Source organism: Malaya genurostris, chromosome 2, assembly GCF_030247185.1.
Source record: "Malaya genurostris strain Urasoe2022 chromosome 2, Malgen_1.1, whole genome shotgun sequence".
In the NCBI taxonomy this organism is placed as follows: domain Eukaryota; kingdom Metazoa; phylum Arthropoda; class Insecta; order Diptera; family Culicidae; genus Malaya; species Malaya genurostris.
In genome coordinates this window covers 191,247,794-191,274,648 of record NC_080571.1, presented here as the reverse complement: position 1 = coordinate 191,274,648, position 26,855 = coordinate 191,247,794, and the positions used below count along the sequence as shown (strand labels likewise).

At 41.2% G+C, this 26,855-nt stretch overlaps 2 protein-coding genes across 4 annotated transcripts in view; one reads left to right on the top strand and one right to left on the bottom strand.

The window, feature by feature from the left end:
• Nucleotides 1-584: 584 nt before the first annotated feature.
• Nucleotides 585-3,202, bottom strand: LOC131432888 (uncharacterized). 2 transcript variants are annotated; one of them, XM_058599459.1, is made up of 6 exons: nt 2,853-3,202; nt 2,661-2,792; nt 2,263-2,523; nt 1,846-2,181; nt 1,633-1,795; nt 585-1,272 (listed from the first exon to the last, which is right to left on the bottom strand). In XM_058599459.1, exons 1-6 carry the CDS (start codon nt 3,165-3,167, stop codon nt 800-802), a joined length of 1,680 nt encoding a protein of 559 aa, XP_058455442.1. In that variant the 5' UTR covers nt 3,168-3,202; the 3' UTR covers nt 585-799. The 2 variants fall into 2 exon arrangements, with proteins under 2 accessions (XP_058455442.1, XP_058455443.1); XM_058599460.1 differs by lacking the exon at nt 2,853-3,202 and having other exon boundaries at nt 2,661-2,811.
• A 1,035-nt stretch (nt 3,203-4,237) lies between these two features.
• LOC131432886 (ras-specific guanine nucleotide-releasing factor RalGPS2) overlaps nt 4,238-26,855 on the top strand; it is a 64,498-nt gene continuing 41,880 nt past the window's right edge. Inside the window, exons 1-5 of one of the 2 annotated variants that reach the window (XM_058599453.1) lie at nt 4,238-4,317; nt 5,010-5,097; nt 5,218-5,435; nt 5,492-5,816; nt 5,866-6,091. In XM_058599453.1, coding sequence (XP_058455436.1) covers nt 5,038-5,097; nt 5,218-5,435; nt 5,492-5,816; nt 5,866-6,091 — 829 coding nt within the window. In that variant the 5' untranslated portion in view covers nt 4,238-4,317; nt 5,010-5,037. Of the gene's footprint in view, nt 4,318-4,337; nt 4,407-5,009; nt 5,098-5,217; nt 5,436-5,491; nt 5,817-5,865; nt 6,092-26,855 lie in introns of those variants that run through there. The other variant, XM_058599454.1, reaches the window with a different exon arrangement.

Here is a 26,855-nt window from a genome sequence, read left to right as displayed (position 1 = left end):
TTCATATATTGCTTTTGTTCGCTTCCAAACTTTTGCGTTGACGAAATGGGAGATTTTATTGGATTTTTCCAGATGGTTAGTATGTTGAAGAGTCTCCTTGAGAACCTCAGCGGTTTCAAAAAATGATTTTACTTGAAAACCTATCGGGTTTAAAACCAAACACGAAGTTCTACCGCTCTCGTTACTTGAGACGTTTACCGAATTGTGTTCTAAAACGTAAATAGTTGGCTTTTCAAAAATACTCAATGTTTTCAAATGCGACAAAAATTTAAAATCAGTATCAATAAAGTGAAACGCGTTTTTAAATTGTGCTAGGTACTTATTCAATTCATATTGTGTATCTAGATGATCCATTTTAATGTTATCAAGCTTTTCCGCAAACAGTGCACAAATGTTTTTGGTAGCCTTCTGAATATCTCTCACGTCTTGTCTAGTAAAATTACTTTTTCTATGCATATCTAAAGTAAATCGCACAGCTGATTGTTGAATTGATATCAAATTTTTTTCAAGTGTAATGTCTTTATTAGTGACTGTCTCTAGCTTCAATAATTTGGGTAATACGTCGTTTTCAAATGATTCACTAGTTTCATTTTGCTGTTCTTGCACCACTGTATCAATGATTTCCGAACGAGATGTATGGTTCATAACGTGTCTTTTAAAATTAGGAAATTTCGTAAAAATTTGAATGCAATTAAGCAAAGGACATTTGAAATAGTTATTTTCAGGAAGTTTATGCACATTTTCAGTGTGCTTCAAATGTAAAACTAGCGAACAAGAATTATAATCGCAACCAGGTACGTTACACGGAATTGTTGTTGTTGTCATTTTTCAAGAAATCGGCTAATTTGATTACAGATAAATAGCTACCATGCGGTGGATCTAATCCATACACGAATTTCTCTATGAAATTCCAAACCAATTTGGAAAGGCTCGAGACCGGTAAACCTAGCACTATCTGTAGCTTCAATTGTACGTCAAGCCCACGCTTAATAGTAGGCAACTCATACTCGAGGTTTTTGTAAATAACGTAGCATTGCCCCGTAACGGTTTCCAAAGATTCACCTATTACTACCAATTTTGGAGAAGCAGGTAGCTTTAGATTCTCCAATATTTGCAGTGTATCATGGAGTTTTGTTCGGCCTGAATCTCTGCTATTAGCCAACAGGAAAGTATCCGATTGTGCAACCGATATTGTTGGTTTGAATCCCTTTGATGCCTTAACAGGAATAAGCACTGTACTCAAAGCATGGAGAAGATGAAGCAAACGTATGTCTGTAAAATATAAATGTGGAAGAATACTAGCATTACATAAATTGATGAATATACGAGAAAAAGTAATATATATATATATATATATATATATATATATATATATATATATATATATATATATATATATATATATATATATATATATATATATATATATATATATATATATATATATATATATATATATATATATATATATATATATATATATATATATATATATATATATATATATATATATATATATATATATAAATATATATATATATATATATATATATATATATATATATATATATATATATATATATATATATATAAATATTTAGCAACATTATATAATTCGTTACAGTTTCTTACCGGAAGAATAACTGGCATCTCTTAAACCTTGCAACAAGCGCTTTGACGATGGATCTTTTGCATTCTTATTCACATACTGTGCAACTGGCTCGAAAATAGTATCCCACTTTTTAAAACATTCACTTGGATCACCCAAACCAAGGTTTCGATAATCAATGTCCAACTAAAAGTAATCGTTTTATTTTTGTAATGATTGTCTTAGATTCTGTTTACCAATTGATATCCGAACTCTTCTTGCAATTGCGGGTATTCGTTGATCAGCTGCTGCACGCGATTAGATTGCTTCAAATATTGCTTCCTCGCTCTGAAACTAATTTCCCACAGTGTGAGTACGGTTGACCAAGGAGAAATGTTTTGGTTGAGCCACTGCACTGCGCTTTCCTCTTCCGTAGTCAACTCTAGAGACTTTGAATCATCTTCAATTATGGAAGCAATATGTGCAGCTTCTTTATTGGCTCTTTGACGTTCGGACTGCTTTATATAATTGATTCGGCTAAACAGCTTCCCACCTGGGTTCGATCGTCCTGCTTTCGGCAAGTAATAGGTTTCCTGGAATTAAAATGTTACTTGATATTTTCATAAATATTTCTTTTCAATTAATAATGAACATGATATTATCATCACGGGTACCTTTGACTCTTTAGGAAATACACAAATAATCACGTCGCTGAGATCATTAATTATTTCTGCTGTTGTTTTGCGTCCTAAGGATAAATGAAATTGTGCAACTGTGTTCACAACTAGTTTTTGGCCAGCATCGGAAAGCTTATGCGTTGTAGCGTGTTTTAATATTTGTTTGCCATAGTCGGTTTGTTCTAAAAGAACGCGCAGATGGGATGGTGACAAAAGGGTAAGCTTTTTTTTTGAGGTTCCGACTCTGTGCTCTATCTTCTGAAAGAATACATTAGAATGCTGTTTTTAGAAATGAACAGTAAAAGATTTAAATATCAGGAATAAGATTTCAAAACTGTGTGATTCTTTAGAAATCATAATACATTTCATAATAGAATTCATTGTATTCTAATTACCTCGATATCAGCATCAATACAATCAATGACCTCTACAGTTCCAAACGAAATATTTAAGTCGTGAGGAGACGAGTCCGGAGATTCCAATTTCTGGATGTTATTTTCCTCAACAAAAGCAATATATTCTAATTGCTGTGTCATGCATAGACAAAGTATTACTATCATTAAATAAAATAATGAATAAAGACTTACATTTCTTTTCCTCCAGTCCGCAATCCAATTCCAAACGATTTGTGGAAGAACGGAATATTTTGAAGCCAACGAATATATTTCTTTTTCTCTGCAGTCGATCAACTCTCTCAATTGTAATTTTGAATTTTTAAAAAGTAATTTGCACGCTTCAGATGGTGCGCTTTCCACAAAGTCTTGAAGCAAAATGTGCTCGTTTAAAACAACGGTGTCTTCGTTTTCCATTTTTACGACTTGACTGCTTTTATAAGGAATAATTATGATATTTTCACAAAGTAGACTGTTATAAATATCATAAGTTGTGTTTGAGGAATGCATATGTCATTGATATGAATTTCATAAGTCATGCTTATGAAGTTCATATGTGTGCTTACTGAATGCATAAGTCTTCAATGAAATCAAAATTGTGCTGGTTCATAAGTCACAACTTATGAAATTATTAAGTTTTTTTTCCTCGGTGTAGCCAGTTGTCAGCAGAGATGCCAGATCTGCAGATTTGTCTATAAATGTACAGATTTCGGGTATATATAGTGCTGTATAAATTTTCTGTTGTGCAGACTTTTGAAAATCGAGTTGATCGCAGACTTTCGTCCAAATTTACAGACTTTTGAAATTGGCGCAACCTTTTTTTTTGCTCGGCAAGTCAGTTTTGCGTGTCATACGCTCAAGCAAATTAAGTTGTGAAAATCATAACGCAAGTCTTATGATACATAAAAAATCATCAAAATCATAATTTCATAAGATAAATATGAAAAATATACCTCTGCAATATACATCTTATCTATCACTATTATAGTTTTCATACGAACAACTTATGAACTTCACAATATATGAGAGAAGTTATGTTTATCATAGAAATTTCGCACAATGTTCCCAAAAATTTCGTTTAAATTTCATAAGGCGTTTTATTGGAATTCCTATTTTCGGGATTTCATAAGGCTGTCTTATGATTCGCTTACGATATTCTTGTAGCTAAAAATCATACGAAATGATTATGAAAATCCATATATTTTTTGCCTTAGTGTGGCGAAGCGAAAAAAATCTGACATTTGCAAATAAATCTGGCAAGCTGGCAACGCTGCATGACAGTTCTAAACAGAGATGCCAGGTCTGCAGATTTGTCTGTAAATCTGCAGATTTAGGGTATAGTGCTGCAGACATTTTTTGTTGTGCAGACTTTTACAGACTTTTGAAATTCTCGCAGACTTTTGCAGATGTTTGAAATTCTCACAGACTTTCGTCTATATTTACAGACTTTTGAAATTTCCGGGACCTTTTTTTTTTTTTTTTTTGCTCGCCAAGTCAGTTTTGCGTGTCATACTTTAGAGAAATTGCTGCCAGCAAGACATACTTCTGACTGCAGATTTTTTTTTCAGATTTACAGACCCTGTCTGCAGATATTTGAAATTTTTACCTGGCATCTCTGGTTCTAAAGTTTACAGATTACTGAAGATTTCGACTGCAACAGGTACGCACTTCGAAATTTAATTTGGTTTCGACTCGTTCTTCTTGGAATGATTTAATTTTGCTTGCGTGACAGCAATTTGTAATGTTTTGGTAATGGTGATGGTGATAGTTTTTAGTTTTTACTATAATTGTTTTGGAACGTCTAATGGGAAATCTCCGTAACTACACATCGTTGATGTTTTCGGTGTCGGGCCAAAAAAATTAACTTTATAGTCTACAATAATTGTCATGGGCGTTAACAGTCAGCTGCTAATTTTGTAGAAAGTTTGGTGTCCTAAGGATTTTAATCAAAGATCAACAAGAATTTAATTGTGGAATGGGCATGTCGTAATCCATTAAAAACTAATGTGGAAAAAGACCCCATTTCGATAAACTTTGCAGTGTGTATTTTGGACTTGATTATGGGCTTTGACGATAGTTTCTTAGCCTTGATTAAAATAAAAAAATTATTTTGATTTTAACCAGATTTGAATAACGGTGCTGTGACCATTGCTTAGGTAATGCAAACCAGCTTTATCAAAATAACGTACGTACGTTTGTAAGCTCAAATGATCCTCCGGATCACTGAAATAAATATGAGTAAAAATGGAAATTTAACTTAACATTCAGAATGGTCTATCACACTTTGCGAAAACTATTACTATTGCAAGCTTGTCAAATTCTTTTTACAATGTTATTTTTTATTTTCCTTAGATACTCAACAACGCATGATGTATATGAAATGATGCGGTATTCAGAAATACCACGTGAGTTATCTTCGGACAGTTTGCGTTTACGGGATGTAAGTAATATAAAATCATATCTACCTCTCCAATAGTCCGTTATTATTAGGAATGCTAAGCTTAAAAAATCAACCTATAATATATAGTATAAGCCTTTTTTCATTTCCTTGTTTTCGCAGTATTCAGAAGATAATATAAACTATCGAAATGAACGAGATGAATCTCCTCAGAGTGACGTGTCTACACACAGTGGTCCGGGACTCCCGCTTATCAATGCACTGGAAAATGGTCGATCAACTAAAGAACAGATAAAGTGTCAGTGCCACAAAAAGCATTCCGTGGTTTCCGTTGGTCCAATTGATTCGATAGTTGACCGTAGTAGAGCAACAACTTATAGGTAATTGCTATATTTCTATTCTGAAAATTCATAACATGTTCACATGTTTATTTTAGACGATGTACAACACCTATTAAATCACAAAGTCTCCCGCCTAACACAACTATTGCAAATATTGATTCAATTATCATTAGTTGCTTACGAGTAGCACCAGAGGAGCTGGCAAATCAACTAACGCTTCTGGATTTTCCTGTGTTTGCCGCTATTCAACCAGACGAACTTAGTAGCTGCTCTTGGAATAAGAAAAATAAAGTTGAGCTCTCTCCAAATGTAGTTGCTTTTACTAAGCGATTTAATCATACTATATTTTGGACTGTACAAGAAATACTCAACGGAATATCTCCCAAAGAACGAGCGGAAATCATTACACATTTTATTAAAGTGAGTAATATGATAACAATAGAACACACTGCCAGTATTAATGTTTCAGGTGGCAAAGCATTTACATGATTTGAACAATCTTCATTCGCTGTTTGCGATTACCTCAGCCTTGAAAAGTGCTAGTGTTTATAGGTTGGATAAAAGTTGGTCTCACGTTTCCAAAAAAGATAAACAACTACTGGAAAAATTAGCTATCATTTTTCACGACGACAACAACTGGGCATTATTAAGAGAATATCTCGAAAGCCTAAAACTTCCATGTATTCCCTATCTAGGTGAGTGTTTTTCATAACTGTTTCTACGTAATATGATGAAACATAGTTGATTCACATAATTTTTTTTTTCAAAAACACATCAATAAAAAGGGTAACGGTACCCCCTTTTATCTCAGCTCCAGTTGTCATCTCATCTACCAAAACCATTAGAGTGAGATCTGCTGTCTCTTTTCGATAGATTAACTTCAAGGGCAAGATGAAAATAGGTGCATTCGCTTCGAGCTTTCGCGTCGTTATAAAAGTAGTATTGCATAATTTTCGATCTAATTTTTCTGAACTATTGCTTCTTAGAGCCGAAGCAAATCCAATATTATCATAACTCGTTGATTGAAAGTAGGATAATCGGTTAAACAACATGGTGACATGACTAAGTAATACTACCAGACTAGCGGTGAAACATTTTAAGGAAAAAACGCTTTAACAATTAAATTCTTTCCGATAATCGCAAGGATTCGCCAAACAAATTTTAAACGTCTTCAGTCTACAGTTAAGCCTTAACATGCGATTACAAACAACAAGTCGCGAGGACAGCTTTTGGAAATTTTGCTGAATCAATTTAACGTATTCATCTTGGTCATCTCTGCACCATCCTTCATCCCATATGACGAAAATATTAGTTCAAGAGAGATAAAAAATCCCTGTTCAATGCACTGACTCAGAGAATATGATGGCGATCGGTGCATTTGGTTAATGTTTGCGTAACAAAAGCATGTTCACAATAATTTTTGATAATATTTCTTCTTTGTGCCGAAGTTAATGTTCTGAATATGCCGTAGTTTGTTCTTTGTAGGCCAAGTAATTAGTAAAATAACGAAAAGAAACATTAGCGTTTCTGCAGTTCGGAAACATAAATTCTAAAAATAATTTCAGGCAAAACGAAGTTCGATTTGTTAGCTAGTTTAATATAAATATGTGTTATTTCTCCCATTGGTTGATGGGTTTGACGGTATTGCAAACATCATCACATACAATCAATTAGCGTTACAATTTGATAAAGATATGCGTTACAGCTTTTTGCTTCATAATTGAATTAAATCAGACCCTATCAGCTTGGAGCGAAATCAATCTTCAGTTCAGCAACGCCATCGCACGGTGTCACATTCAACATATCATGTCAATTGTATGGGTGCGCAGTGCTGCTATTTTGGCGCGCACGAATTTGACATTTCTCTCCTCTACTTCTGTGTACGAGATTCGATACGGACTCGGTTGAGGGCGTTATGTTCGCAAAAAATGTTGTTGCCAATTATTTGTTCGGGAAATGTGAGAGCTGGATATCTTGTTAATATGATGTCTTCGATTAAATGAATAAGATATGGAACGACTTGAATAAGATGTTGATTGCATTACGCTTCAACATCCGGGGTTGGAGAGGCCGGTAGAGCTTAACTGAACTTTTTTTTATGTTTTATTTTCATACTACCGGCCCTTATTACCAGTGTGAAGCGGAAATTAAGTGGAGTGAACGTATCCCAACTGGGTTTCACACGATGACAATAAGTGAACGGTAAATCGAGTCCATCTTTGACGTTTATTGGTGGTTTGTGTACCATGGAATATTGTGGAATGAAATAGAATATTGTAGAGTAGAATAAAATAGTAATGACCGAACCAATTAGCAAACCATTGACGATGTTCACCCAGTTTGTATTGTGAGGATGTATCGTTTGGGACCTGATGGGTGAGATGATGTGTGAGTGAAATGTAAGAGTAAGTGCATGCAAGAACGGGAATAAAGGCAACCGTTTTAGCTCAGGACTAACTATCGAGTAATAGAAGAGATAGAAATTGGGTAACGGTACCCCCATTCTTCTCAAATCCATTAGTCATTTCATATACCTTACCTTACTTAACAGCTATAGTCCTGCGGTGTCCTTTGCTTTATCAAGCATAAGTCTCCACATTACTAGGTCCATGGCTATTCGTCGCCAGCCACTAAAGGCACGGATGCTTCTGAGATCTCCCTCCACTCGATCAATTCACCTTGTTCGCTGCGCTGCTCTTCTACTTTTCTCGATCGAAGGGTTTTTCTGAGTCCAAAGTACGCTCGATTCCCTCTGCCAAAATACGTCTCTGAATTTCTCTGCTGGTGTCATTATCGGCGGTCACCAGTGAGCCCAAATACACGAACTCGTCAACCACCTCGATATCGTCACCATCTATCAATACTCGTGGTGGGAGGCGTAGTGTTTCTTCTCTAGAGCCTCTTCCTCTAATGCATTTTGTTTTTGACACATTTATGGTCAGTCCGATACGCCTAGCTTCAGCTTTCAGTCCGATATAGGTTTCCGTCATCTTCTCAAGGTTAAGTGTCACAATATCAATATCGTCAACGAAGCCAAAAAGTTGTACGTCGTATCGATCCTCGCTCTTCGAGTCACACCTTCCAAGGCAATATTGAACTAGATACAAGAGAGTCCATCACTTGCCGTAGCCCTCTCCGAGATTCCAAGGGGCTCGAGAGCGTCCCAGATACTCGGACGTTGCACCAGGCTTCCCAGCAGTACTGCTTTTCAATGACAGCCACTACGAAAAAGCATGGACTGTCTGAGCGCAAAGTCGAAAGCCACAGTCTACAGTATGTGTGAAGCATATGCCGAACTGTAATGGCAACAGCGCTCGCATGCCTAAATGAATGCTGTCACTGATACAGTTTCTACCTGCCAGTTTGATGATAGTATTCTATCCGGAGTGTAGTCAAACCGAATGAGCTATTTGTATCCTGTTTCTTTATGTTCGCTCATTCGCATAAAATGTTACGGCGACAGCCTTTGAAAATCGATGACATCCATTGATTTTTAGAGAATTGCTGTTACGACCCGCATAGCGTTTTGGCTACCTGGGCAGCCATGGCCACCAGACGGCTACCAAAATTGATTCAGTGACGGTTGTCAAATCCTATTTGACAAAACAATGTCGCCTGTATCTAAGTTAGCCGAGCGTTTTTATCTTCTCACCTTCGCTGAAAATGTCAAAGATTTCAATGTGGAAAAATCCTGGTGGATATGGTTGTATCGTTTGAGTTGTATAACTGCCAGCGGTGAGGCAGTCGGTCACCAGAATGTCTGCCAGCTATATTTTTCCAGCTGGCAGCGTTTAGTCAGCCGTCTGGCAGCCATGCGTATGCGGGGAAGGGCTGTCGCGAACCGGCTGTCTCATCAATGTCTCTTGAAGCAATAAACCGGCTGTTTCTGGAGACGAGCTGTGGTTCAAAGCGCGCGCACTATTTCGGATCCCTCAATGAAACGGTACTAGTACATTACGATTGCGTTGTTGGCATTACTTTAGCACGAAACATTAGGGTTTCATTATACATTACCATTGTGAAATGGAGAAATTGTTTTAGATTCATATATACTGTCGGCGAAGGCAATTAATTTTAATATCTAGCGAATATTAAAAATTAACACTGAGTTTTGTGTAACAGCTCGTATATCTGAATTTCTAAAGTATGGATCCTTAGTACTTCCTTCTTATACGTTAAGAAACAGATACAATACTCCGAAAATGTCTTATGCGCCCTTATTTCGAATAACGACGTTTAGATTTTCCGATCGAATCGTAGCTACCTTCCACAACTATTTAATTATTCAGTGTTTTTCACGTCACTCCACCAATTATCGGCACACTTTGGTACGTACACCGTACCTCACCGATTTCGTTGAAATTTTAGAATATGATAATCTGAACCAAAATAAGATGTTTGGTGTACTTTGAATATTTTTCGACCATAAAATTGAATAGGAAACTTTTACAATATGTTTATATGTGAACAAAAGCTTTCAGCATTTCGATCAAAGTGTTTTAAAAAGAAAAACACAATAAAAACATTATTTTTCTCAAAAACAAAAAATTTTTGGTTTACCCCAAATTTTGTTACAAATTTAGTATTTTCAATCGAAATAATCACCCTTGTTGCGCTAGCAATCGGACGAACAGAAAGCTTTCCGGTTTTGTAACTCGTTTATTTCCAATAGAGACAGAGAGAGAGAGAGTTATAAAATCCCTTGGGGAGAATTATTCAATAATATTCAAATTAATCAACTTCATAGCAGACATCATAAATATAACTAACAGTGTATACATTTTAAGTTAATAAGTGTTTACAAATTACTTACGTTTAGTCTTTTCTATAATCAATTCGTCCGTACTAACAATTCCGTACTTCTGAGAGTTTTACTGTACTGATCAGCAATCCGTACTATTAGCTGTAAATCATTTATGTTTTAGGTTAAGTTTGCATGTGAATTCTTATGTTTTACCTTCTATCTGTATAGTTTTAGAAAACCAATTCATAATGTTTTACACTGCACTGACTATTCTAAGTTAAGTTTAAGTAGAATAACAAATTAATATTAAGAAAAAACAATTCATTTTAACTCTTAATTTCCCTCACCTACAAACCACATGTGTACTCACTGCTTACTCACGCTATTCTCCTTCCACTAACGACAGATGACAGTTCATTGGGGAACAGGGTTGAAATTAGGTTTCGCACGAATCAAGACGGTTGAAATAAGGTGCGCCATAACCCACCGGGTTGTGACACTCCCCCTCGGTACGTCACTGTCGAACAAGTGACTTACCGCCGTTAGCACCGATGTCCAATACTGCAACCTTGGTCGCTGGTCTCTGCAGAAGTCCGCTTGCCGTCTGCACAGTAACACGACGAACTTGTCTGTCTTTGCCTTGAGTGGCCTCAATTACCCGTCCTCGAGGCCAACAGTTCCTTGGAAGATTACCATCCGCAACCAATACTAGATCGCCTTCCTGGATTGGTTTCACTGGTTGGAACCATTTCGTTCTGCGCGTCAAGGTAGGCAAGTATTCATTCACCCACTTCTTCCAAAAGTAGTCGGCATACAGCTGCGACATCGTCCACGATTGCTTCAGTACAGTAGGCTTATCATCGAACTTGATCGGGGGCTTACTCCCATTAGATGAACCCAACAGAAAGTGATTCGGCGTAAGGGGGGCTTCAGAATCGTTTTCTAGCGGTATGTCAGTGAGCGGTCTTGAATTCAATATCATTTCGATCTCCATTAACATAGAACGCAAAATTTCATCAGATGGTAGACGTGGCGGGTTGAAGTCGTTAATGATTTTCTTGATCGACTGGATCAGACGCTCCCAACAACCACCAAAGTGTGGAGCAGCTGGCGGATTGAACGTCCATTTGGTGTTGGAGCTAACGAATTCAACCATAAGTTTCTCCTCGTCGACATGATCCAGTGCTTCGCGCAATTCACGGGAAGCTCCGACGAAATTTGTTCCTCTATCGCTGATGATTTCCAGTGGCAAACCTCTTCTTGCAATGAAATTGCGAAGCACAAGAATGCACGAATCTGTGGTTAGAGAGTGTGCAATTTCAATGTGTACACTTCTGGTTGTCATGCAGGTAAGAAGAACACCCCACCTTTTCTCGACTCGTCTGCCGACTAGTACCGTCATCGGCCCGAAGTAATCGATTCCAGTGTATGAAAACGGTCGCTGGAAAGCAGCAAGACGGGCGGGTGGCAAGTTTCCCATCGCAGGAGGCTGTGGCCTTGAATCTCGTATCTTGCAGCGCTGACAATTTCTGCGTACACGACCTAGTTCTGAACGTAGACGAGGGATGTTAAACTTGAGCCGCAGCTCATTAAGCACTGAGCGGTGATTCTGATGGCGGAACTTAGCATGGTAGTCTGCAATCACCAAACGAGTTGCGACGTTCTGCCTTGGAAGTAAAATCGGGTTTTTTGTACTTTCGTCTGCCCACTCGCAGGCATCGATACGACCTCTCATTCGAAGGACTCCATACTCGTCGATAAATGGACTCAACTTATACAACGTACTGGTTTTCGGCAATGTGTGTTTCCATGGTGGCTCCTCCGAACTGCTGCCCTTTCGCAATAACTGTATTTCTGCGGAATACGCTTGCATTTGAGCAAACCGATAGATAGTGTTCTCTGCCAATATCAGCTCTTCTTGCGTTAGTGGGCCAGTCCTGATAAAGTCTTTCTTAGCACGCTTGCGAAGATTCATAATGAAACGGTGGACATATCCTACTGATCTCTGCAGTCGCGACCATTTCGAAAAACGTTCGAAATTTACCAGTGAATCGGTAGTTGTATGATGAAGAACGCAGGAACGGAGTTCTTCTAGAGTTGTACCTTTATCTCGGCTATCACCTGGCCACCCGCTCTCGGGCTCCCTTAGAAATTCCGGTCCACGAAACCATCGACTGTTCGGCTCAAAACTCGGTGATTTTTGCCACTTCGTACCCTCGTCTGCTACATTCGCTTTGGTCGGCAACCATCTCCACTCATTTACCTCCGTTGTATCCAATAGCTCGCTGATTCGGAATGCCACGAATTGACTGTAACGCCGGTGATCAGATCGCAACCAGCAGATCACGTCACGAGAGTCGGTCCAGAAGGTGCGACGAACAATTTTCAATCTATGTGATGTAACAATGCATTCGGCAAGACGTGCCCCTATTACTGCAGCCTGCAGCTCCAAACGTGGTATCGACAAATATTTCAACGGGGCTACACGGGTTTTTGATCCGATCAGTGAAGACTCAACTGTTCCATTCTCCTCGAATCTAAAGTAAGCAACAGCAGCCATCCCATTCTCACTGGCATCGCAGAAGATGTGCAACTCAACATTATTTCTCGGTCCTGCAGACGTCACGACTCGGTAGCAGCGAGGAATTCTGATTTGCACGACGTTCGGAAGCGCTCTGATCCATGTTTTCCATCTTTCTGCCAACCTTCCATCGATCTCATCGTCCCAACTACAACCAGATCGCCAAATTTCTTGCAGCAAGATTTTCAGATAAATGAGGAAGTTGCCAATCAATCCCATAGGATCGTATATCGCCATCAACGTTCTCAGAACTTCTCGCTTTGTAGGCATTCTAGCTCCGGAAATCAGTTGCACATCGTGCTTTGGAGAGAGCTTAAAGGTGAACGTGTCACTCGTGGTATCCCACCACATCCCAAGCACCTTTTCCGTTACCATTTCTGCGGTGAAATTCATATCCTTTTCCGTGTTGGTATGTTCAAGCATTCGCTCAACTACAGAACGGGAGTTTGATAGCCAATTGCGTATCTCGAAGCCTCCTTGAATATGAATAGCTTGAACTTCTCTAGCTAGTTTTACAGCTTCTTCCTCGGTTTCAACACTCGCCAACATGTCGTCAACATAATGCTCATACTTGATGCACTCGACCGCACGGGGATATTGTTTCTCGAATCTATCAGCGTTTTGGTTTTTAACGTAATGTGCGCAACTAGGAGAACACGCCGCACCAAACGTCATAACTGCTACCACGTAGACTTCAGGATCAACTTTCGAATTCCCGTCGTTCCACAGAATCATTTGACTACGTTGGTCTTGTTTCTTCATCTGAACTTGGAAGAACATTTCACGAATATCTCCTACAACAGCAACACGGTACTCACGAAACTTGTACAGAACGGCAAGCAGTGATGTCAACTGATCAGGTCCCGTTAGAAGGAATGAGTTCAGCGACACTTCATTGACTTTCGCGGCTGCGTCGAACACAATCCGTACCTTGCCCGGTTTGTTCGAATTGATAACTGGAAATATCGGTAAATACCAGTCGTTGGCATGCTTCTCTATCTTTTCCTCTGCTGAAAATCGACGAATGTAGCCTTTCTCTATATAGTCGCATAGCTTTGCACGCATCGCCGCTGCCATCTCGGGCTCTCGCGTCATACGCTTCTGCAAGCATTCCAAACGCTTCATAGCCATTCCCTTGCTATCAGGTAGCTGTATTCGATCGTAGCGCCACAACAATCCGGTCTCGTAGCGGTTTCCGACGTAACGCGTTTCTGTGGACAAAATTTTCATCGCTCGTTCTTCATCTTTCGACGGCAGTGACTGACGTGAGCCTGATACTCCTAGAGACTCGATCGAAAAGTACTCTTTCAGAGTAGTATTCAACTCTCTGTCGTTTTCCTTGACACACGGACATATGTGGAAACTGTGGCAACCACTATAGTCGGAATTTATCGCTCCAGACTCCATCGCGCAAGGTCCGTAGACCATCCACCCAAGACGAGTTTTAGATGCTACTGGTCCATTCTCGCCACCTTCTATGCTTCTCAAGGCGTGGCCTAATCTACAATTATTCATTCCAATAAGAACTCGAGGAGAAACATTTTCATACGACTCTATTGGCAATCCTTCAAGATAACTGTATTTCCTTGCTAACTGCGTAACTGAGACCGACTGCTTAGGAAGGGAAAGGTATCGGACAGTGTGCACTCCTGGTAACTCGAACACATCGCTGAAATCGTTCACACCAGAAATCTTTAGAGACAACAAGACAGAATCGTTCTCTGCTCGTTGCTGGCCACCCGTCCAATTGAGGCATAAGGGATGCGGAGCTCCTTTAAGACCTAGCTCGTTCAGCAAATCATGCTCAATCAAGGTCGCAGACGATCCGTCGTCGAGAAAGGCGTATGTAGTCACTTGTTTGCCCTTACCGTAAATAGTCACAGGAACATACCGAAACAAAACCTTTTCCGCTATCTTCGTATGCGTATTGCAACTCTGCGGAGTTGGGTTTACCCCCGATGGATTCATTGATTCAGAAATTCCAGACTTACTGTACCGCTTGTTGTCATGCAACAGCTCATTATGCATAAACGAACATCCGTTCCTTCCGCATGGAGTTTTAATCTGACACGCACCGAAATGTTTTCGTAGGCACTTTCTGCACAACCGTCGCTCTTTAACGACTGTCCAACGAGATCCGACGTCCATTGCTAAGAATTTCTTGCATGTGTTCGCACTGCTACACTCGCTAGAACACACGAGACAACCCTTCGGTGCTGGGGTGCTTTTTGATACTGTCTCCATACAAGAATTGCTTTCTGAATGTACGTTGATGAAATTGTCATCCTTCCTTCCACGTCGCTCTGGTTTCGAAGCATTGATCGACGGCATCGTCACAATGCTAGCTGCTTCAACCAACTTCCCCAGCCAATCTCCAAATTCAGAAAGTGTCACTCGACTCAATCCCTGTCTATGGTATGCCCAGTTCAATCTGATGGCTGGCGGTAATCGCTCTGTCAACTCCTGGAGTAACGCCACGTTACACATGTATTCATCCATACCTGAAGCTATTATGGTGGCACAGACATTCTGAACTGCAACGCCAAAATCAATTAACGAGCAAAGCTTTTCCGCCTTCGGAGATGGCATTTCCCGGATCTTGTTGACTAAAGAATGCACAATAATTTCAGGTCTTCCGAAGAGAGTTTTCAATGTCGCTAGAACACCGGATAAATTGGCAGAATGTAACAAACGACAACGAACAGACTCCAAAGCCTTCCCCTTGAGACTTCGTTGTAACCGCAGCATATTCTCTTCATCGCTGTACCCACAAATTCTAGTCGAATTCTCGTAGCTTGCGAAGAAAAGTGGCCATTCTTCTGGATTTCCAGAGAAAGACGGAAGTTCTTTGTTAACAGCTTGACGAGCCGAAATTTGACTATGACTTAGCGAAGACACTCCGCCGAAACCACAACTATTCGATTGAAAGGCTGTCGCCTGAGGGTTCAGCCCAGTGCCACCAGCTGCCCCTCCGTCGACCACCGCATGCCGTTGTAGAAGCTGGATTCGCTCTTCCAGATGTTTTTTATCTAATGCCTGTTTCTCTTCCAACAGCATTAACTGTTGTGCTAGAACTTCGTCAGTCTGGCTGGTCTCGTAAACGTTGATTTGTGGTAGAGGATTTAACGTTGAGCTAGCAGTCGGCCCGAGCGCCCATTGCGTTGGTTGATTCCCAGCATAAGCTCCAGTTGACTCACTTCCCAGTGGGTGTATGTTTTGACAACCAGCCGAGTTCGCTTTCGATCCGCCTCCATGCATCATTAGTGCGGGCTGATCAGCCGAAGTCGTTGTCTGCTTGCCACCACCTGAGTTCATCATCCGATGTTGCTTTTCAACTTGCTCTAGTACACGTCGCTCTGTATCTTTCAACTCCTGATCGTATTTCTTCCGTTGATCTCTGAGTTCCTTCATACGTTGCTCATCCTTTTCCTTCATCATTCGTTCGAATCTTGCCTGCATCGCTGTTAACTGGTTCTGTACTAATTTCTCCAGATTTGGCTCCGCAGGCGCAGGTTTTGGTACCGCTCCAGTACTGGTATTTGGTGTAGTGCCGGCTGGAGGTTGTGTTACCGTTTCAAGACATTTCTTACAGTTCCAATCCTCATCCTGAACACTTGAATTCACACCAACACACACAAAATGAAACCACTTCCCGCACGTATCACATGCTACCATACAACTGTTATCTGGCTTTTGACATATTTCGCAGCTCACTTCCGAGAGCGAACTGATTTTCGTGGGAGAAATTCCGCGCCTTTGACCGTCACTTCTTTTCGACATACCGACTAAAGCCCCCGATCGTAAACGGATTTTATAAAATGTTGCGCTAGCAATCGGACGAACAGAAAGCTTTCCGGTTTTGTAACTCGTTTATTTCCAATAGAGACAGAGAGAGAGAGAGTTATAAAATCCCTTGGGGAGAATTATTCAATAATATTCAAATTAATCAACTTCATAGCAGACATCATAAATATAACTAACAGTGTATACATTTTAAGTTAATAAGTGTTTACAAATTACTTACGTTTAGTCTTTTCTATAATCAATTCGTCCGTACTAACAATTCCGTACTTCTGAGAGTTTTACTGTACAGATCAGCAATCCGTACTATTAGCTGTAAATCATTTATGTTTTAGGTTAAGTTTGCATGTGAATTCTTATGTTTTACCTTCTATCTGTATAGTTTTAGAAAACCAATTCATAATGTTTTACACTGCACTGACTATTCTAAGTTAAGTTTAAGTAGAATAACAAATTAATATTAAGAAAAAACAATTCATTTTAACTCTTAATTTCCCTCACCTACAAACCACATGTGTACTCACTGCTTACTCACGCTATTCTCCTTCCACTAACGACAGATGACAGTTCATTGGGGAACAGGGTTGAAATTAGGTTTCGCACGAATCAAGACGGTTGAAATAAGGTGCGCCATAACCCACCGGGTTGTGACAACCCTCATTCACCCTTACGTTCGAATCAATCACTTTTTTAAACATCGCACATGCATAAAAACAACGCCCATCCAACTTTGAACTATCAGTTCTGGTACAGATTTTAGTTGCAATTAAAAATCTTTGCTATCATTTGTTATTTGACTTGTTTTTTCCGCTGACTGTATCATCATGCTTGCTTACGTCCGTATGTTTTTAGGAAGATTCCAAGCATCAAGGAAGTGACGAATGCTACATAACAAATAAATATCGTACTCAGGACCAATTTTATTCAACTCGGTAAATGAAATTTTCAAATCAAACTTCGTGCAAAGTAAAAAAAAGCAGTCCGATCAGTATTATCTGCGAAAAATATGATGCATTTTTCTTGCAATTTTGTCATGGTTTCGGTAGTCTTCATATTTATTACATTGGTAAAATCATGCATTTAATATAAAATAAAGTATATTTGCCCATGGCGTATTTTCCAGTACCTAATGGATGTAAAATTTGATGCGTAAAAACTTGGGACCGCGCATATATTCGAAGGCTCGCCAAAAATAAAACAGCATTTTACTATACTGCTATGCTTTCTAAATGTTTACTGCAATACACATATTTATGATTTGATTGCAAATCACCTTTAGACTTGAAAATAAATTTGTTAGAAATCGGTTAAACTTTTTTCAATGTGTTCGAACGATTGATTCGCAACATAAAAGTGACGAATCGAAACCACGTCATTTCGTCTATTCGTCCGTAAACGAGAATGGGACTTTCCGTTCGTACGAATGATGTTCGAATACACGTATCGTTTGAAGTTAAACTGCCATACATTTTAGCGTTTCGCATATGGTTAATCACAAGAATTGGACTGATTTCATCAAGGCTTAGCATTTATTTGAAGAAGTTTACTGATATTTGAATTTTTTGTGACCAACGAGTCGCGTTCAAATTCATTCGAGTGAAAACAAGAATGGCTTATTCGTATTCGTTCGAAAGTACCCGTTCGTCGTACTGCAGATACGGCCGTAAACAAGAATGAGTCTGAATAGCTTAAATTCATTAAAAATAGCTTAAATTTAGTTGTTCATTTAACATTCACATTTTTGCCAGCAATTGATGGAATGAGAATATGAAAATGTTGATTTCTTAATTTGTTACTACCTTTGAGAACCTATCTTCAATAAACCGCTTTTGTTTTCATAATATCACAAAAATACGCTTTTTGGTATTTTATGGAACTCAGTGCCTATTAATATAGCCTCATTGCGGCTTGAATTGACTTTCCCTTTGCTCTCATAGCCAGATTCTTTGTACTCCCCGAACCTTGTAATGGAGTTCTTTTTCGTTGTGATGGCAGATCTTCTAGTAGCATCTTCACAAATACAAGGTCCGTGAACCCATGAAGTTGATTCGGGGAGCCCTCAGATAGAAAGTAGTTCAACAGATGGTTGTTTATTTATCTTTTTCCTGCTAATTCGCATTAAGAATTTTTGTTTCGCAAATGGATCGAGAAGAAAAGTTTAGAAGAAGTTTTCAAATCGCAAATCATTTAATAAAAATCTCTGAATAATGATGTATTTTAGATGAGACTGATGCAGTCACTCTGAAAAACGAATTTCGAATGAAGGTCTCGAAAGACATGTGTAATATACCATTCGACTCACTTCGTTGAGCTTTTAACGTATTATTGAGCCCGGGGAAACGATTGGTATGTGTTCCCTAACTAACTACTAACTTAATTACTATTGTTTTGCTCTGTGGGTTCCGCCAAGGGCCTCCTAAGACTGTGAGCCCGGCGGCACGTGCCCCCACTATCCCTCTGTAAAAGCGGCCCTTGTATAAGCATTCTTGTATGTGTGTGTGTGTGTGTGTGTTCTTTTTTTTTTTTTTTTTACAAGGTGAAATACCTACTTATGTACTTTCCCAGTTCACGCGCTCAGTAGTTGTCAAGCTACCGCTATTGTGAACCAGCGAGTGGGACTGGCTGAACCTTACCCACTAAAACACCTTGGACATCTTGCCTTGATCCCCCCGGAACTAAGCTAAGCTCAATACTTCGGGGGAGGCTGTGCTCATGCACTTCTTCGTTTGGGAGAAAATGAGCTCCTGCTCTCTATATACATCTCGGCTGTGCTCATGCACTTCTTCGTTTGGGAGAAAATGAGCTCCTGAGTTTCTATCTTTATCCCTCTCGATCCACCTTTGGCGCCTCGACAGCCCAACGCCGCTACGTCGCGCCGCACTACTCAACTGATCCCCGACGATGGATCTAGCCTACACCGACTGAGAGTTTCCCCTTTTACGCCACGCGGGACACCCGAAGGAGTGCCGAGGTCTGCTCTGCGATTCCGGTTGGAGCATGGCGTCCGGTTCGCTGATGCCCCGACGACTCGAATCGGTGTTGTGGCGTCTGCTCGACTAGTCCCCGGTGATGGATCTAGCCTACACCGACAGAGAGTTCCCCGACGATGGAAGTTCTCCCGAAACCGACGTTTTCGATAACCGTCTACGGCCCGACCGTAAGGATGCCTGGGTCGATCCAGTGATGCCGGTTGGAGGATGGCTTCCGGTTCACTGGTGCCCCGACTATCTTAACGGTGCTACGCCACGATCTACTCGTCTAATCCCCGATGAAAGATCTAGACTACACCGACGGAGAGTTCCCCGGCGAAAGAGGCTCTCCCGACACCGAGTACCCTGTTGCACCACTCGGGACACACGAGAGAGTGCCGAGGTCGGTCCAGCGATTCCAGTTGGAGCATAGCTTCTGGTTGGCTGGCGCCCCGACGACACAAGTCGGTGTTGTGGTGGCTACTCGACTAGTCCCCGCCGAAGGATCTAGCCTACCGCGACAGAGAGTTCCCCGACGCTGGAAGTTCTCTCGAAACCGGTTTACGACGAGCCTACTCAACTAGCCCACGGTGGTAGGTCTAGCCTACCCGACGGAGAGTTTCCCGGCGAAGAAACCTGTCCAGAAAACCGAGCCACATTCCACACGCTTCATCCGTCTTCTTAGGGTGCCGAAAACAGTCCGGCATTTTTCGTCTTTGGACCTAGGTCATTTGACGCTGCTCTTCTCGCCAACTCCTCTGCAGTGTGGACATAATCTGAACAACTGTCCGGTTCACCGCGTTCCATTTTCCTTCGTCACTGCACATCCTTTGAACGATGTTCTCCACACTGACATCGGCGCCAACGATGGCAGTCATTTCGCTACGCGGTTGGATAAACCATGGGCAGCTGAATATTACGTGCTCCGGCGTTTCTTCTGCTTCCTGGCACTCAACACACAACGGCGACCTTGCGTGGCCAAATCTGTGCAAATATTGCTTAAAACAGCCATGTCCAGACAGGAATTGCGTCAGTTGAAAGTTTACCTCGCCGTGCACTCGAGTTGTCCAAACCGACAGGTTAGGAATTAATCGATGCGTCCACCTTCCCTTCTCCGCGTTGTCCCACTGCTGTTGCCATTTAGTGAGCGTATTGGCTCTCTCTCTGCTCCGGGCTCTTCCTGTGCCTTGATCCCTGTAGCATTGGCTATCCTCTTCCAGTAGCAGACAGATGGGGATCATTCCGGCTATCACTTGCACAGCGTCTGACGATATTGTTCGGTACGAACTTGTCACGCGCATTGCCATCAGTCTGAAAGTGCGGTTCAACTGGGCTCGGTTCCTTGCTGTTGTCAATGCCATCGACCACGCTGGAGCTGCGTATCGTACGATCGATGATGACACGCTCGCCAGTAACCTCCTCTTGCTACTGACAATCGCGGAATTATTGGGCATAATCCGAGATAACGCCAATATCACCTTCATTGCCTTCTTGCATATGTAGTCAACGTGACTATTAAAGTTCAGTCGATCGTCCAGTATAGCGCCCAGATGCTTGACCTCACGCTTCGAATTGATGATGCACTCACCGACCGAGATGCTCGCATGTTGCACCGCCTTTCGGTTGCTGATGATGACCATTTCAGTCTTTTCATGTGCCAGCACAAGCTTCTTTTCCCGCATCCAATTCTCAACGACGTCTACTGCCTCCATGGCGAGAACCTCCACCTCTTCTCGAGACTCGCCGATTACTAGGAGCGCCACATCATCCGCAAAGCCGACAATCCTAACTCCCCTGGGCAGATTTAGCTTCAGCACTTCGTCGTACATAATGTTCCACAACGTGGGACCCAGGATGGATCCCTGTGGAACGCCAGCCGTGACAGACATATTTACGTATCCGGCGTCTGTCTCGTATATCAGCGTCCGGTTCTGAAAATAACTTTTCAGAATCTGACATAGGTACTCTGGTATCCTCAACCTGTGCAGAGAGTCGGCTATTTCTACCCAGCTGGCACTGTTGAAAGCGTTTTTCACGTCCAATGTGATCACCGCACAGTAGCGGTTTCCCCTTTTCTGCTGCTTCTGGGCCTTTTCCATGGTTTCCATGACCACTCGTATGGCTTCTACAGTGGACCTGCCTTTCCGGAATCCGAACTGCATGTTCGACAGACCGTTCTCGCTCTCAGTGTACTTCGTGAGCCTGTTAAGGATCACTCTCTCCAGCAGTTTTCCGACTGTGTCCAACAAGCATATAGGCCTATATGCTGACGGATCGCCGGGTGGTTTGCCTGGCTTTGGTAGCAGAACCAGCTTCTGCCGCTTCCAGATGTCAGGGAAACTACCATCCTCCATGCATTTTTGGAATGTAGTCCTGAACATGTCTGGATTCTCCAGAATCGCAGCTTTAAGGGCCACATTTGGAATTCCGTCCGGGCCTGGAGCCTTCTTCACCGGTAAGGCTTTTGCTACAGCAAGCAGCTCCTCGTTTGATACTCGGATTTCGTCGCCGCGGACATCCTGTACGTCGTACAGTACTGGCGGCCATATCGTAGGCTCATGCTTCGGGAACAGGGTCTCGATTATAGTTTTCATCCTTTCCGGGCACCTATCCGGTGGAACTGCTGGACCCTTCATCTTTGCCATGGCCATCTTATAGGCATTACCCCACGGATTCTCGTTGGCGTTGTTGTTCAGCTCTTCTAAACACTCTTTCTTGCTGAGCCTGATTGCCTTGTTGAGTGCGGCTCTTGCTATTCTATAGGGCAACCTTCTTTCCTCCCTTTCGCCGCTGTTTCTAGCTCTCTGCATCCTTCTCCTGGCATGCAGACAACGTGCCCGCAGGTCAGCGATCGTCGAATACCACCAGTACGCCGGACGTCGCCCATTTCTGGGTTTTCCCATTCTAGGCATGGTTGCATCACACGCACGTGATAGTGTTGCAGTCAGCTCTTCCGCGCTGAGGTTTATTGTGTTGCGCTCGAGCCTCAGTGCTTCCACAAATACGTCCTTGTTAAAGTTCGCTGTTTTCCACTTTCGCTCACCAAACTGCGTTCTGCTTGATTCCACCTGCGAATCGCGTCCAACACAATACCGGATCGCTTGGTGATCGCTGTGGGTGTATTCTTCGCACACTCTCCAGTCCATGCTCCTTATCATTCCCGGGCTGCAGAAAGTGACATCTATGATGGACTCTCTACCATCCTTACGGTAGGTGGTAGTGGTACCGTCGTTGGCAAGATCTACGTTCAGCTTAGCTAGGGCCTCCAGAAGACTGCTTCCCCTTGAGTTCGTGAGGCGGCTGCCCCATTCGACCGCCCAGGCATTGAAGTCACCAGCTACTACTACTGGTCTTCGGTCGGTTAGCTCTTCCGTTAGTTTGTCCAACATCCGGTTGAACTGTTCGATCGTCCATCGTGGAGGTGCATAACAACTACATATGAAGACTCCGTTGATTTTGGCTATAACAAACCCTTCATCTGCGCAGTGCACCACTTCTTGAATGGGGTATTTTTCCACTGCCCATATCGCTGCTGTTTTGGCTCCGTTTGATGTCCAGTTTCCATCTCCGGATGGAATTTGGTATGGCTCCGAAATTATCGCAACATCGCATCTATGTTCCGCAACAGATTGCCGCAGAAGATGTTGTGCCGTATCACAGTGGTTGAGGTTAATTTGCACTACCTCCACTGGGACTTCGTTGCACTCGCTCGTTTGAAGGCCGGGCATCTGCTACCGCCTGTAGGATGTTTGTTATCCCCCGTGGTAGCGCAAATCAGGCATTTCGGAGGCTTCGTGCAATCCTTTGCCTTGTGACCTTCCTCGCCACACCTTCTGCATAGTTTGCTCCTATCCGGCCCTTGACAGTTCCGTGCGAAGTGACCAAAACCCAGACACTTGAAGCACACGTCCGGTAGCTGGGAAACGCTCAGTGGACACACAGACCAACCCACACATATTTTCTCCACTTTCAACGCTTTATTAGCTGCATCTACTGGCAGCTTAATTAAGGCTACCTTGGTGCCGTCAGGTCCATTCCTGATACGGATGGTCATCTGGACCTCTCCTAGCTCGCATTGCTCCTTCAGGGCTAATTTTACCTCCTCCTCCGTAGTAATCTCGTCCAGATCTTTACACCGGAGAGTCGCTTCCGGGCACAAGGCTCTTACTTCCACCTTGTTTCCGAGGGCTTTCTCGGTAAGCTCCTTGTACGAGATGCTGCCTGCTTTGGGGTTTCTTTTCAGCTCGAGAAGCATCTCACCATTACGAGTGCGCCTGACCTTTTGCACGTCTTCCCCTAGCTCCTTAAGATCCGGGTTCATCCGCATAGCGCGTAGGACTTCGGCGTACGAGTCGTCGCTCGCTTTGACGATGAGAGCCTCGCTCTTATTCCTCGTCCTGACGACCTTACGTTTATTGGGCGGGTGTGTGTGTGTGTGTGTGTGTGTGTGTGTGTGTGTGTGTGTGTGTGTGTGTGTGTGTGTATTAACCGATTTGCCCACACTCTGTATTTTGTGTCTTCATAGCCTTCCATTTAGTTTCATCCATATCCAACTTCTTGTTTCGAAATTAAGGGATGATCGGTTTCAAAACTGAAAATTTAAAATAAATGAAAGACATCTTCGTGTCATATACTGCTCTCAAATTTTTTTCTTCTAGGATAACTAGAACAATGACTAGCGTAGGGTTGGAAATTATTAGTTCATATGTCGTTTCTGGAGATAGGATAATTCTATGCATAACAGGAAGAAAATGATTCCCAGGTTATTATCACAACCCTATATCATATAAGTAACCGTACCATACCCGAATATGTTCCAAGTTAATAGAAACACTATACTATTTATATATACAAGATAACATGATATGTCTGGAAAGCTTGAGACCATATTACTCAAGAAAGACATTTTTACATAACTTGGTGAAACTTTTTTTCAAAATAAATCGAAATACACATTCAAGAATGATCTGTTACGAGCAACCATGCTGCATTCCACGCCTGGAAACGTGTTTTGGAAGAACCGGAAGTTTTCATTCAGTTTTTGCATTCAAAGCTTTGTTGTACGGTACCTGCAAATAAGATGTTTCTAAATGATTTTGCATTGCAAATCCCGACTTTAAATTCTGCTCTCAAGATTTTTATTCGATTTTGGTGGTTCAATGTATAACGAACTTAACGAACCAGGTTTTGTATGTTTCAGTTCTGACTTGAAAGGATTCTTAGTGTCCGTAGTATTGCAGCACTGGCCATGCAATAGTCCCGTAGACTTACAAGTCGACTGCAAAGTCGAAGGCTATTCAGAATCACGCTAACAAGTATCGAATACGAAATCTTTGATTTGAATATAACTTCCGCTACGAACATTTATTTACCGTTTATATATAAGTCTAAAATCTGATTCAATTGGCTTATACACTCTTGTATAAGAAACGATCGCGCCTTTGCTATCCTGAAGGAAGAGATAAAGAGGATGAAAATAATACTCCACGCACATCAATACGCGCATACATTATGAATGTTACAGCTGTTGAAATACATTGCTCTTTAATTATTAAGATAATTTCTTGAAAAGAAACTTTTCTTTCTATTGTATTTTATTGATCGATCGATTCATTGAAGATCGATCAAAATATGAAAAATAACTATACATTAAAACCAAAGTCCGTTCTTCAATCCGTTTCGTATTAGTAATTTCATATATTATGAAATAACCAATAATATTGTTATCAATGCCCTAACAACGGTGATTGCTATACGCAATGATCAACCGCTGCGCAAAGCAATCACCAAAGCTAAAATAAAAACCCACATGCTTGCCTCGAATCGTCATACCAAATCTAGAGAAATGAATTCAACTGCACCGACTACTGTCGCAGACCTGGTCAGGAGAGAGTAATATTTTGTTCTCGACAGAAACAACGCAGTGACTGATTCCCGAAGTTTACTGTCGCAATTGCGAAAACTTCATGCTTCTTCGGCTGTTGTGGAGCACGAGAAAATGTCTTGAGATGGAATGAACTCTCGATGAACATTAGAAAAGGTCCCAAGTGTAAATGACAGTTTCTCTTGGTTTACTTTCTCCTTCAATTATTACGGTAACTTCCAGTAATTTCCAACAAATTCTACAGTTTCTATCGAAAGATGATGTTTTTTGCTATTGTCCTATGTGAAGTGTTAGATGAAAGGATTGCTGATTGAGTCGTAATACTCGAAAGAGAAAGTAAACAAAGAGAAACTTTCATTTGCACTTAGGACATTTTCTCGTGTTTGTCTTCAACTGTCGAACGAAGTGAATGACGGCAACGTTGACTATACAGTACAGTTTTTCTAAGGGCTGTCGTGATGAAAACTATCAGAAGGTCATCAGAAGCATGACAGCCTCAATAATAATGTCGCGCGACGGTACATTTGGGAAGCCTGCGTAGCACATCACTCTATCCATCGTTGCTTTGACCAATCGCGTCAGTTTATCCGGGAAACCGTATTCGTGCATTATCTGCCATAGATGTTCTCGATCGATTGTGTCGTATGCCGCTTTGAAGGCAATGAGAAGGTGATGTGTGGGTACGTTGAATTCACGACACTTCTGGAGTACTTGTCTTACATAATTTATATACGAAAACCATTAGATAGAGTGAGATCTGTTATCTCTGTTTTATAGATTACCTCCAAGAGTAACATGAAATTTGGAGCATTTTGCTTTGCTAAAACAGCAGCATTGAACCATTTCCGAACTACTTATATGCGCTATTGCTTCTTAGAGACGAGGCAATAATTTGTATTCGATTTTATCACAATTCATTTATTGAAATTCCAGTATTCGGTAAAATAACATGGTGACTCTATTAATGAGATGACTATTGTACACTAGTTTTAGTTAGAATCTATTGGAATAGAAATACTAACTCAATGTTGTGATGCTTGCTTGTGGAATACATGTATGTATGTATGTATGTATGTATGTATGTATGTATGTGTGCATGTATCTATGTGTGTATGTATGTATGTGTTTGTGTGTACAATATACATTATATCGTGCCCTTGGGTGCGCTGTATCAAATTGGTCATGATACATTTCGATTGTGAGTCAGGGTACACCAGATGCCCAAAAGTGCCTGAGCGGATGGTAACACTGTCAAGGATCAACCGAAGATAACGAAATGTGAACATGCTGTAGTAATACTAATAATGTATTACATGTATTGAAATACTAACATAATGTTGCAAAATACTAAAAATAAAAAAAATAGTGTTAATATTATTTAAATAAAAATGCATGTTCTCAGTTCTTATCCGTCAAACCATCGTGAGCGACCTTACAAATATGTCATTAAAAAACACATCCTTTTTTGTCCCTTTCTTTT